The sequence below is a fragment of the Agelaius tricolor genome, unplaced genomic scaffold (genome assembly GCF_023055355.1).
Source record: "Agelaius tricolor isolate 1412-34295 unplaced genomic scaffold, bAgeTri1.0.p SCAF_25, whole genome shotgun sequence".
Taxonomy (NCBI): Eukaryota; Metazoa; Chordata; class Aves; order Passeriformes; family Icteridae; genus Agelaius; species Agelaius tricolor.
In genome coordinates this window covers 3974611-3988590 of record NW_027269285.1, presented here as the reverse complement: position 1 = coordinate 3988590, position 13980 = coordinate 3974611, and the positions used below count along the sequence as shown (strand labels likewise).

Sequence of the window (13980 nt, the reverse complement as noted above, 5' to 3'; positions counted from 1 at the left end):
CAATGGTTGCTAAGTGCCCACAACAATTAAATACCTCCCATCCCTTCCAATACATTATGTATACTGAGATCAAGTCATGAGTTGATCTTGTGACTGCTGGAAGGCCTAGAGTAAAATGAAAAATTGGAGTTTAGCTGAGTTCAATTTGAGCCTTCGGGAATTGCGCTTTCCAGCTTTCCTCTCACTCATGAAAGCTGTAAAATGAAGAAATTCAGCAATTCTTAAATCATCATTTAGGGCTAGAAGACTGAAGTAAACAGGGCAGTCACCTTCCCTGAGCCACAGAACCACAGAACTACAGTGAAATCATGGGAATGTGCAACCAGGACAGCTTTTTCTTTTGCAGATTTATCCAAGTTGGCCTCAAAACACAAAGCCCAGATCTCATTCAAGTATTTTAAATGCTAGATATTATGGCTTCTGTTGCTACCTACTCACACAAATACCATTAAGCAAAGAACTGTTACAGCCAGAGAGCTCATAAAGGGAGAACCATTTCACCTTCACTTCCCCTTTACTCCCTCTGGAGGGAATCTGAAGCCTTTCACAAAATCTGGCTGCAACATTTTAAGCCAAGAAAGTGTTCCTGCCATTGGAGAAGTCACCTGATTATACAATTTTTGCTTTTATTAAGTTCAGCTGAAATAATTTTTTTGATGGCTTAGAGGAAAGGAGATAAAGCTTACAACACCCCAAGAAGTCTTACCCTGCAGACTATACCTACATTGTAAAAATCACCACTACTTGTCACCATTCAATCAGCTGAGTTTCAATGTTTCTTTTTGAACAAATAATATTTACCAAGAAAAGTTCTTCCTGAAGCAACTAAAATCAGCATTTACAAGAGTGAACACCTCTCTGCAAAACAATCCAAATTAAACAAAAAAAAAACCCCTGCAAATTCTCAGTGTCTCCTAATTTTTGAGAATAATTTTGACTACCTGCATCAGCAGCAAATATCCACAAATCCTGAATGTGCTATTTAAGCAGCAGGTGCCTGTATGGATCAGGATCACCCTTGATGGCAACAGGGACTTTTAAACCAGAGAACAAGAGTTTATTAGTCTGGTTATGCCTCTCAGAATACTCTGCTGGTGGACTAAATCCTGAGAGGCAACGCAGGACACTGGAGGGAGCTACAGAAACAGCAGTTTAGACAATATATTCAGTGACATCTCTGCCAACTGTTCCCCATATTTAATTTTAGTGTGCAGTCTGACTTTTCCCATTTCCTGCTGCAGCAAACCCTTTACTAGAACCCATTTTTCAGTAAGGCTCATGAAGGATGGTTGTGCAACATCAACAACAGGCAGAAAGTGATGTGTGTTTGCAGGACATGCCAGAGGAACAGCAAGAGCCCTGTGGAACATTCCACAGAGCCAGGCATCCTCGAGGACTCCTGTGGCAATCTTACCTTCTGGGCTGGGAGCGGCATTCTTCTTCCCCGCTGTCTGCCTCCTGCATACATAAGGAAAGGAGAAAAAAAAAACCATTAATATCTTTTAATACATGCAGAAAGCAAAGGCTTGCATTTCACTGGTTTGATTGTGTAAGGCAAGGGGAACTCTCCCTGCTCCTGCATGCAGCTGTCACTAGAGAGGAACTCACTTTCTGCTCAGCTGTCACTTCATGTTCTCTCAAAAGCCTTTTAAAAACTCAGTGTTACAGGAGTTTTTGCCCCTGCAGGATTTTGCATGCTTTTGCATGGACTTCCAGTGACCCCTGCCAAATATGGCAGGCCAAGAGCCAAACACATAGTTCACTTCTGGGCAAAAATCTCTGAGTTTTTATTACCTTTATGGAGATCATATTAATTCATAGTCTAGTCAGCAGTCAAGTGTAAAAATCCACAAAACCAGCACGTAATAAACCTGACAAATCAGACTGAGTGAGCACAGATATGACCAGAAAGGAGAAATTTGACATATTATGCTGCTTTAGATGAGATATTAATATGCACAAACTCTAATGTGCTGTGGAATTTTACTAGGCCTACCTACTACAGCCCAAAGCAATACCTCAGCAGAGAGATCTCAGCAATTAATTCTGCTTCACAGTACATTTATATACACCCTGCCAGGCTCTAGAGATAGGGTACAGGATCTGTTCTATCAGTGAGAACTTACTATGTTTGTGCAGGTCCACAGGGAAAAAGCATTTTAAAACATACCAAGGGTTTTGTCAGGGCAGGGGCATCCCATGAAAACCAGAGTTCAGACAGAGAAAGGAAAAAGATAATTTTGTTCTTGGTTGATCTGGGCTTCCCTCCTGCAGGTCTCCTTTGGCAATCCTGCCAGAACACAAGTTCCAATTGAGTTCCCTGTGGGTTTACAAGAAGTTGACTTGGGGGAGCAAGAGAAAGAGGTCAAAAGGGAGGGGAAGATGTTTCATTACATGTAGAATTGCTAAAGACATGATGGGGTTTTTGAATAAAAAGTGTGTATTTAGCTAGAGAACAAGTTCCTCAAACTCCACAGTAAGGCAAAACAACTGAAAGAGCCCTTGAAATCTCATTTGTACTGCTCAGGAACTCAAGCTATGCAAACATTTTTAGTATTATAATGAACAGCCATTTCTACCTGCCAAGAAAAATCCTTGTCACAGCAATTGGCAAGCCTGGTGTGCCATAGCCATAAGTCCCACAAATGACAGGAGAAGATCCTGAAATATGTAGATCATTATCTTAGCTCCCCTCAAAATTCAGCCCTAAGGAGCTCAGTGTGGAGGAGGCCAGACACGGCCCAATTAATCACCATCTGTCTCTGCTGAAACTCTTACATCTCTTTGATACCAGACGTAAATGTAGCAGGTTTGTGTGAGGAGCACATTCACTCAGAATATAACTGACTACAAAAACAGAACTGTAGACAAGTGTGATTTGAGCAAGAGCCCAATTGCCAGTACCTGGGATGCTGTCTGGAACCAAACTAACCTTCAGCAGCCTCTTCCTCATCAGCAACTCTGACCAGCCTGCAGCCTACTCCTTCCCTGGATCTCATGTTTGGTCCTGGATTTACAGAGTGGTCAGATTCAGGTATCTGAACCACCTTCACCCCATCCTGCTACAAATGCATCCATGTGTGATGGTGTTCACAGAGGTCCGAGGATGAGGGAAGAGACGAGGATCTGACTCCATGTTTCAGAACGCTTGATTTAGTATTTTATGATATATATTATATTAAAACTATACTAAAATAATAGAAGAAAGAATTTAATCAGAAGGCTAGCTAAGAATAGAAAAAGAAAGAATGAATAACAAAGGCTTGTGTCTCGGACAGAAAGTCTGGACAGCTGGACTGTGATTGGCCATTAATTAGAAACAACCACATGAGACCAATCACTGATCCACCTGTTGCATTCCACAGCAGCAGATAACCATTGTTTACACTTTGTTCCTGAGGCCTCTCAGCTTCTCAGGAGAAAAAATCCTAAGGAAAGGATTTTTCATGAAAGATGGCTGTGACATCCATGGACACAGGGCTCGAAGAGGATACAGCCAATGCTCCTGTGTTTCACATATTCCACTCCAGGTGGCTGCTGCAGTGCTGCGGTCGCTGTGAAATCCTGCAGGCACAGAACATCCCCAGGTGCCCGTGGGAGCGCAGGCGGCTGCAGTGGCGGCTCCTCCCGCTAGAGGGGAGGGCAGGACAGCGCTGTGCCCGCTCAGGTGCCGCTCCGGGGAGGGAGGAGCAGCTCCGAGGGGACACGGCCCCAGCACTGACATCGCTCCAGGACTTAGACAGGCCCAGCACTGACACGGCTCCAGCACTGACACAGCCCCAGCACTGACACGGCCCCAGCACTGACACCGCTCCAGGACTGACACGGCCCCAGCACTGACATCGCTCCAGCACTGACACGGCTCCAGGACTCACACAGCCTCAGCACTGACACGGCCCCAGCACTGACACCGCTCCAGGACTTAGACAGGCCCAGCACTGACACGGCTCCAGCACTGACACGGCTCCAGCACTGCCATGGCCCCAGCACTGCCACGGCCCCAGCACTGCCACAGCTCCAGGACTGACACGGCCCCAGCAGTGACACGGCCCCAGCAGTGACACGGCCCCAGCACTGACACGGCCCCAGCACTGACACAGCTCCAGCACTGCCACGGCTCCAGGACTCACACAGCCCCAGCACTGACACGGCCCCAGCACTGACAGAGCCCTCAAACCAGCACCTCCACGCTTTCTCGCCATTTCCAGCTTGTTTCCAAAGGCCAAGAAGTACTGCTGCCAGTACAACAATTCAGCCAAGATGCGGCTCAAACGTTCCTTCCTGAGGACATCTTTGAGAAGGAACATGCTCGGACAACATCCTTGGAAAGTGAATGCAGCCATTTGGAGGCGTGACACCACTCCAGCTTTCACAGCTGCCTTTGCACAGGTATTGACAGGAACTCTGGATGCTGCCCCAGCTCTGGGTTCCCTGCAGCGCCCGTGATGTGACCGCAGTGACAGACCCAAGAAATGGCAGCTGCCACAAGTGCTCCTTGGAGATTCCCGATGCTGCATTGCTCCAGCCTCAAACCAGCCTCCTCCACCAGGCTGCACAGAGGAGGAAGCTGAGCAGCACTGATGAGCTCCAGAGGGAGTCATGCCCTGCTTTCCTTGACCAGAAACAGAGGCCTCAGGGGAAATGGAAGGAATGAGTCGCATAGCTCTAAACTAGGCCACGATATTAAATGCAGTTTAAAGTGAAAGATGAAAAATTCCATCTCTGCTCCTTTCAGGCCATGTAGGACAGAATATGCAAAACATTAATCCTGTTTGTGCTTTGATCCACTGCCAACTATCTGTCATCAAAAGGGCAAGGGAGAGGAGAGAAATTTTGGAGAGCTGTTCTGTTCTATACAATGGGAGTCACTCCATGTCACGCAAACAATTCTGCTCTTATAAATCTCCTTTTTGCAGACTGATGTAATGATAAACAAGATTCAATCTCCTCTCTTATGTACGGGGACTGGAGCTGTCTGCTTGGATTTAACATCAGGAACATCACAGCAAGTTCCTGTACTGTAAGATACGATTATTAGCCTAAGTCATGCGCCTAATAATCACTACATTTCTATTACCCAAGGAACATTTCACACAGACTACACCCTAAAAAAACATCTTTCAAAGCTTAAAAGGATTCTCATTTAGTAACTGCTGGCTATGTATGATTTTATGCCAACATACCTGACTGTATAGACGATGCCTGGGAAGTGTTTTTATCATGAGTGAGTGGTCACAGCTAGCAAATACCAAAAGAGCACCAACAATTTAGAGAGTTTTCACCCCTTAAGTCAACATCTTGCTTGTAGCTATGAGGTGAACATTTCAGACACTACAGAAAATTAGTTAATATACATCCTCCCCAAATCCACAGCAACATTCAGATGTATCCACTCCATCAGAGGAGCTTTTCACTTAACACAGTCAAACGTCCACCATGTGGACAGCTTTGGACTCAGTCCCAAAGGAGGAACTACAAAGCAAAGGACTGTAATTAAGTGAGCAGTCTCCCAGCTCCCTGCCTCTATCCCATCCAGTTGTTCAGACACACACTAAGTGTCTCTGAGCCGAACATGACCTTTCCTGGGAAGAAGGCAGCTGCCTCAGTCAAATCAGAGGCTGTGCAACCAGGCACTGACCCAGTGGTTAAACCATGCAAATGCTCCTTTCATAGCATCCAGCAGTGTCCCAGTGTCCCTTTGTTTGGGCTGTAGCCACGCAGAGCACTGCACGCTTCTCCGTACGGGAGCTCTCCTCGTGAGCCAGCAAATATTAAGCAAGTCAGTACAAAAGCCACCCTCCCACAACTATTTCCCAACACATGGATAACCCAGTCTGGTCAAGTCTTGCAGAGGGTGCCACTGCTGCAGCCACAGCCTCTCCTCTAATGCAACACAAGGCACACAGAGATAAGAGCATCCATGGACAATCAGATTCCTTAGGGCTCAACTCAACTCCTGACACAAACACGTGGTGACAGTGGAGATGCCCTGGGGTACCCAACATCTACACGGAACTGGCACCAGATGCCCAAAGAAGCAACTCAGTGGAGGCTTAGGGAGTCCAAGGGATGAAGATCTGTGCATGGACATCACACAGAACTGAAGTTCAATGCCTTCCAAGATGAAATATTTGATAGATTCCTGTTCAACAGCAGACCATGCACAAAGCTGGTCCTATCAGTAATCTCAAATCATCTGCTGGAACAAAGCAAGACAAATGTTTGAGTTGCACTGCCAAATATCTATTACACATTTCTGTAGCAGAGGGACTTTTCTGCAGTAGTCTGAGTTGTATCAATCTCTTAAATAAACTGTGTGAGCAAAAAGCCCACACATGCTGCATTTGCAGCATGGCTGAAGTGCCAGCAACAACACTGCCTGGGAAAACGAAATAAGGGCTGACTCCAAAACCTGGGTTGATAAAAGGTTCCCTGTTTCTTGCAAGAAGCCCAAGACTACACACAAATTCACTGGGGTTTGAGGGGAGATCCAGAACCGCAGCAGGTACCACTTCCAGTCTGACCATAGAGATTCCTGATGTCTAGTAGCAGTTTGGTACTAAAAAGGGTCACTTGGTCACCAAAAAAATGGGCATCCAGAGTCTGCAAATTCCACAGCTGAAACATGGAGAACCAGAAACCTGTGGCAGTTTGTGTGAACCAATTTACTCAGCGTATTTTGGAAACCATCAGTTTGGTTGCAATGTGCAAGTACTCGCTAATAGAGGATAGGTCTCAAAGCTGAACTGAAAACCAGTTCACTTCAGACTCCATCAGTCTCTGGAGGTGGTTAACCTTAATCACGAATAAAAATTATGAAACTAATTCATAAAGTCACCTAGCTTGCTCTGGGGAGGAAGCTTACTGCTACTTTTTGAAATACTTCTATCTGCCATCAAACACATTTTAAAGTAGAAGCTGCTCCCAGGAAGCCTTTAGATTTGACATAAAAGTTCTTCAAAAAGCTGAGCAAACCAGGCCACAAACGAGAAAGGGGAGAACTGCACTGTGTTTTGCATAGAGCTTTTACCTCTCCTGAGCCATAGGGATAAGGGATAAAGAAGCATTTCTCCAGCCATTGCTCTCTCACCCCTCACCATTTGCATGAAATGTTTTGAATGAATGCTGTTTTCCTCCTCACATGTCTTCTGGATTTGAGGCTCCACATAAGCAGTAGCTTTCTGCAGCCAAGTGTTTATTCAGAGGTTGGCATTCCTTCTAGATTGTTTTCTGTATCACTTTGCTATGTCAGTAATTGGTATATTTAGGTCAAAGACATTGTGCTCCAGCTTGGGAGAGAGAAAAAAACAAGTTCCTTATCAAAGCTTTCATCTTCCCGCTGGAGCAAAGAGATTTATGCAAACCTTGTTTAGATTAGCACTCACTAAAAACTGCAGAACTAAAACTCAGACACTTCAAGACAAAAATTACAAGCCTTCAACTGGTACAACAAGAGTTAGGATGAGAAATACAGTGTGACACAGCCTGCTACACTACACCACAAGAAAAGATTAAAAAGCAGATTACTGTCAACTGAATTTCTGCAGTGAAATCAGCCTGCCTGATGAGGAGTATAACAGCTTTTGCCTTAATCAGAGACCCACCTAAGGGGAACGAAAAAATCCCCATACATTGCAGATATATATTCACTTTAAATATCCCTACATCAAACATGTATTAATATAATTTTTCTCTCTAAAACTGTGTAGTAGTACATAATTTCTAGCCACTTACAGACACTAAGGAAAAAAACCCAGCAGATCTATGGTCTCCTTGAATAGACCTTCCCCCTGACTTTCAGAAGGCCCTTCAGCACCCTCCAAGTATGACAGAAAAGACAGGTATTTAATGTAATTATGATGCTTTGCTGGATTTAATGCCTACCAGAACCCTAAAGGTACCTGCTTAATCTTCTTTTAGGCAAAGCTAGTGACATTGTAATCTGGAAATCTTAGAATCTAGGAGCATTTGTTTCCCTGGAACAGTAACAAATGCTCATGGTAATGGGCCAAGTGTGAGAAGACTCAGTGGCTGTAAAACACAGGCACTGGAACTCCACTTTTCATACTGGAAACTGTCGCTGATGTCAAGGTTTGACTAAGACCAAGTCAAAGATATGCATGTGTACACTGGTGAATCCCAGGGCAGGGCTTCTACCCAGCCAACAGTCTGTGATTAAAATGAAATCCCAGCTCCACAGGTCACCACAACGAGCAGCCGTTCATTAACCACTCCTGCAGGCTGACACATTCACCTGCACGAAATTGTCCCTCTGCAATTAAACACGATGGACATTCACACCTCAGACCCTCTCCAGTCACTGCCTGTTAAAACACAGACCTTACTCAACCTCCCAAGGCCCTCCAGAGCTCCCAGAGCAGCCCTGGCCATGCACCTCCTCACCCACGGGGTTGACACCTTCACCTCAGAAGCTGGGCCTGTTTCCAGCTGGAGGGAGACAGAGACTCTCCTCAACTGCTGCATTAAAAACGTGGCAGCTAGAATTAAACAAGATTGAAGGAGCCTGAAAAGCAAATTGGCTAATGAGCCATATGCAGGGAAGTTGGAGACCTGGAACTGCAGCTGACACTCTTTTACCATCCATGAGCAACAGGAAAGCATTACAAGGAATAAGGACATAGATCAGACACGGCAGAGGCACACCACCAGCTTCTGGGTTAAATTACTTTCCCATTGACACAAACAAGCATTTAAAAGTGTTTTTAAGAGAGGAAAATATTTGGTTTTCACTCATGCTGAAAGGCTATTTTAGGAGGAGGAGGGTGGAAGGAAGGGAGGTACACGGCAAAGGGAAGGGTCTTTGTCTTGCAATCAGCCATCTTCCTGTTAGCATCTAGTTTACCTTGGTGCACGCTCATTTGTATCCCTGCGGGAGTTATCTCAATTAAAAATCAGGGAGTTATTCTAGGGCTCTGATCAAGTTGTAACTCCAGAGCTTTGACTCTTCCAGAATGTACAGTAGGGTCACTAAAGCAATGCTGATCCACCTGCAACATACATGAAATATATTATTCCTATAATGGAACAAGAATAGAGCTATTTGGATACCACTTCTACTTATGTCATAGATGTGTCCATAAAATGAAGCTGTGCCAGCACAGCCTTCTTGTTAAAAATCTAATTCCTGGTCAGCAGCAGCATAACCAGGCAGAGTTTTTTCATTTTGACAGCTTGCCTCAAATTCCACAGGCTGAAGCACACGCAGCCATCCCTGAGACGTGTTTCAGCTGCACCCTCACCCCACAGCAGCCCGCAGAGCCCAGGGGCTGCCTGTAACACAAAGGCATCCTTCTCCCTGCCAGAACGCTACAGGAGACTCTCACCCACTCAGCTCCTCTGAGATCCAATCCCTGCAAGTCCCTGTCAAATCTCCTCTTGACGTAAGGAACACACAACACAGAGAATTAGGAGCAGCGCAGAAATCTTCGTGACCTACCCAAAATAAAAGCACCAGCAGCCAGGCCACTCAGGGATCTTGGCATATTGCATCAATAATTAAGATATGATTTTCTGGATGAAAGATATTCTCAAAGGGGGAAGTTATTTAACACTTACGAAGATGAAATAAAGACTCTGAAAAGAGAACAGAGCAACACTCAATCTTTGCAAATTCCACAATGCTCAACCTTTAAAAAGCAGGGAGGAAATCATTAATATTTCTAATTCTTTACATTGCTTAACCTGAATCTGTGTTCAACGTTATAATTATGAGTTGCAAATTGTTACCTAGCACTTGTGAGAAAAATAACAAAAAAAAGGAGTATCCAAGCAACTACATTGTACAGCGTGTCTGGATGCAGCAGCATCTGCGTTGGCACTCACAGGCTGCTATTGCATAACCCTGGATTCAAGCAGGAGCACAGCCGGGGAGGCTCTGCTCTATTGCAGTGACATATCTAGAACAGAAGTGGCTGGTAGAGCTTTAACAGCAGGAGTTTAGACTCTAGATCAGAACAGGAAATGGCAGCAAAGTCCCTTCACCTCTAGCCTCCGTTTGGGTAAGGAAAAATCCCCGAGTGTTTCAGGCAAAACTTCAAAAGGAATTGCTGGGACAGCTTTCTGTGCATGCAGGACACAAAGCAGAGTCTGTGGAGAGCAGAGGGAAAGGAACGCCTGGAGATATTCCCTGGCAAGACACTGCAGAGAGAATCACAAGGTACAGAGCGTACTCCTTGTTCACATCCGCCATCCCCGGGGCGCACAGCAGCCTCCCAGCTGCCCCACTTCTGCCAGGGGACTACTGCTGCTACAACTGGGACATAACACTTATAAACTACTCAGATTCCCTCACTTCTTCACAAAATACACCCAGGTATTAGTCTCATGTGGCTGGAACTAAAGCCAGAGCAATTTTCTTGCCTGACCCAAGCTGGTTTAGAGGCTCTCACACGCTATTTCTCTGCAGTAGGGTTCTGCCTACACTCTTCCAGCACTCTATGCCTACAGCAACTGGAGATCCAAGGGTATAGGGAGTTTCTGAGGGACCAAAAGGCAGCAAATATAACACCTCCTCAACAGAGACTGAAGAAAAAAAAAAAGAAAAAGGAAAATGAAGCTAGGGAGTAGAACAGGGTTTTCTGGATGAGTCAAATACTAGCAGAACAATGTTGCATAACGAGTGCCCCTTGACTTTTGTTATTTCTCCCAGCCAGCTCCTCCAAAAATCTATTTGTTATTGTTTATTTGGGTATCAGTCCAAATTGCTGTGGGAGGAGAGAAGAGAAGAGGATATGCTGTCAAGCTATTAATTCTAGCACTGTAGTCATTTAGCACTCTCCCACTATTAACGAATCAGTGTCCTGTTTACTGCAACATTCTCTAGAGCCAGCCTGAAAGTTAAATACAAAACCAGATGTTAATTAGCCTCTTGCAAAAGCGACTCCAGCACTGTTTCTCCTCAGCCAGGATGAATTCTGCCTTTGCTTATTTACCCACTGCTCTGTCTAGAGCAGCAGTGCCGTGTCACGTCTCTCCGGAGCAGGCAGGAGCCGGGGAAGCAGGAGCCCAGCAAGCAGCACACAGCTGGGAGCATCACTCTTGAAATTCAAGCCTCTGCGAAACATTATATTGTAATAAAGGCCAGGCTGCGTCAAAAGCCAGGAGCGACTGTGGCCACCATCAATCCTCCCATTCTTCCAGGAGAGAAGTCACTTTTCTACACAAGTGCATCAGTAACAGGAGAAAAGCTGTACTCAAGCAGAATGCAGGGTCATGTTTGGTTATTTCCCCCTCTCAGGAAGGGAGAACCACTGGCAGCAGGTACAGCTTGACCTGTCAAAGGGACACACTTCCATACAGCCACCTGCCCTCACTCTGTGCCAAACCTCGCTGTTCCCTGGGGCAGGAATGTTTGAGGCAGAAGCCCACTATCCAGAACAGCCTTTAACAGAAGGACACAAACGGTGCCAAAGGCAAAGGAACCACATTAGTCTTGGCACAAGGCTGGATTTGCCTGACCCCAGGAAGTTCAATGGATGTATCAGATTTGCAGTCCTGTGGTACTTGTCTGTATAATCCCAGCCTCCTTTGTGCCATCTGTTTCCCCTTCGGCAGACTGGCCATTAGAGACTCAATGCTAAAACTCGTGTCTCCTTAGTAACAGGTTTTTGTTGATCTCCCCCACGCCTCCAAATCTTTCTATCAATCCGGTAATCTAGCAGGATTTTCCCTGCAGGGGATACATAACAGCATCAGTGGAAAAAAAATATATATGGGACAACAGAAACACTTTAAAGGCAAGGGTAGAAGGTGTAAAAGGGGTGTGCATGAAGCTACAAGAGTTACAAGTCTATGGAAACCAGATGTTCTCATTATATTGGAGCGAGCCACCAACAAACCTTCCCAGTGCCAGGTTTGAGATCTCATCTGAACACTCAGTCCTTTACCATTTTTTTTTTCTTTAAGAGTTGCCAGTTGTAAACAATTTCCCATCAATACAAAAGTCTTCAGAGAAAACATCTTACACAAACCCCACATCCTTCAGACCATCCTCTCCAAGATCTCAAAGGTAAAAACACTGCCAATCTCAATGCTGTGCAGGTAAGAAAGGACTGTATTCCCTGTCTATAGAGACTGGCTCTCCTTACCACAGATTTTAAGTCACTGATTGCTGGCTGCTTTTGGTTCCTTAATCCCTAAATCCCCACACTCTCTTCTTGAGGTTAATCCAGTTAAAACTCTCCTTTCCCTTTGGCTAGTGCCTTGCATAAATAACCACCTGAAGAGCAGAGCTGCAGAAGCCAATGCTCAGAGTATGGCACTTCCCAGAACTCTGTCCCACTGCAAAAGACAGCGTAAAGTTCTTGTTGCTGCCTATGCCAGAAAAGGAAATCAAGATTAGCTAGGTAAGGGCAAAAGGCACTCCTTATGGATTGCTTAAATCAGCAGGAATCAATCATCCAGTCTGATCCAAATCCTCTAGTTGCTTTCTGCCTTAAGATAACTAGAAACAGGTTTATGTTATACTAAGATAAAGCAGCCTTAAACCAGAGTAAGCCCTTATGTGAAAACCTCTCCTTTTTGGGAGGAAAGGAGAACTTGCCTTTGAGGTCAGCTCTAAATGAGCTACAATTACAGCCATATAGGCCATATGGGATTTGGAAAAGCAACACAGATCAGCGAAAGAAAATCACCTCTGTAGACTCTGCCTGGCTGGTCTGGCGCAGGCAGCTCCCTTGGCACTGAGCCCGTGGTCAGGAGAGTGAAAGCAGCACTAGGACAGGGAGCCAGCCCTCACCCTCAGCCTGCCAGGAGAGGCCAGTGCCATACACAGCCCAGCACATGCAGACCATGAGGACGGTCTCACTACACACAAAACATAAACAGTCTGACCCAGCAATAAACAAAACACACCCAGTGAGGGCACAGAGGATTTGACTCCTAGAGTGCAGAGAAAGCCAGGACAAGTGGGTGAATGAAAGTGTGCCCTTTTCTGACAGGTGAGACCCTACCCACTTCCAATGGCACTTGTCTACCCTGGGAGAGAGCCCTGAGTAACATGGCACCATCCTCTGGGCAGGCAGCAAGTGGGTGTGCAAGAGAAGTCCTTAAGCTGGGACAGGTTTTAGGTCAGTGACATCCTGGTTTTAGGTCAGTGGATCCTGCCCCCACAGCCCCCACGTGTATCTGTGTCTTACTCCCATTGTGAAGCTGGGCCAGATGCTCTGGGGCAGCAGGCCCTGCCTGCCAGAGTCAAAACACTGCACATGGGCTCCCTGGTGCATGCCAAGCCCTCCAAGGCATGCACTGGAGCCAGGACTCAGACCATAAGCTCTTTGTGTTCCTGGTCATTCACAACCAAGAGAAAGAGAAATCTGGTTTTGAGGACTGTTTATCAGCCTAGTGCTTCCAAGATCCTCAGTCTCAAGAGCAGAGAAAATGAACAGCCCCCTCAGCTTGCTGCCTAACCAAAGGGACAGCAAGCAGGGCGTGCATTCTGCCTCCCAGGGCAGAGCAGTCACACCGAGTGAGGAGTGTGGGGTAGGAGGACAAAGCAAGGAGCCTGCACAGCTCAGCAGTGCAGCACGTCTCCAGCTCCATTCACGCGGATGTGGAAAGCTGCCGCTCAGTCTCTGGTGCATATTTAAATGCTCATTCTGAATGGCCAATTAGTCAGAAGTGGAATGTTTCTGCATTCACAGAGGAGCTATTTTAAGATTACATTATGCTCTCTGCTTCCATTAATAGGTACAAATAAAAAAAAGGAAAGGCGTTACACCCAGCAATGCATTTGTCTCAGACTTGAGTGCTGCATGTCCAAAATCCCAGTGCCAGCACAGGAAAGTTGATGAGTTCTGTTATTGACAGGCCACATTCCTCTCCATGGCTCCAGAGATCACCCAGTCATCAGGTTTGCCAAATCTTGATGGAACAAGTCAAATCTCTGTGTTCACTGGCCACCTCTGCTGCAGGCCTGTCAACCTGCATCTTCCAGAGCTGTGCTGAACCCCCGTGGAAGTC

The 13980-nt window shown here is 45.9% G+C and overlaps 1 protein-coding gene across 1 annotated transcript in view; it reads right to left on the bottom strand.

Annotated features, from left to right (window-relative positions):
* Window positions 1–13980, bottom strand: part of SSH2 (slingshot protein phosphatase 2) — a 90607-nt gene that overhangs the window by 60559 nt on the left and 16068 nt on the right. The window contains exon 2 of the mRNA XM_071448158.1: window positions 1415–1458. Within this exon, the coding sequence (XP_071304259.1) occupies window positions 1415–1458 (44 nt within the window). The remainder of the gene's footprint in view (window positions 1–1414; window positions 1459–13980) is intronic.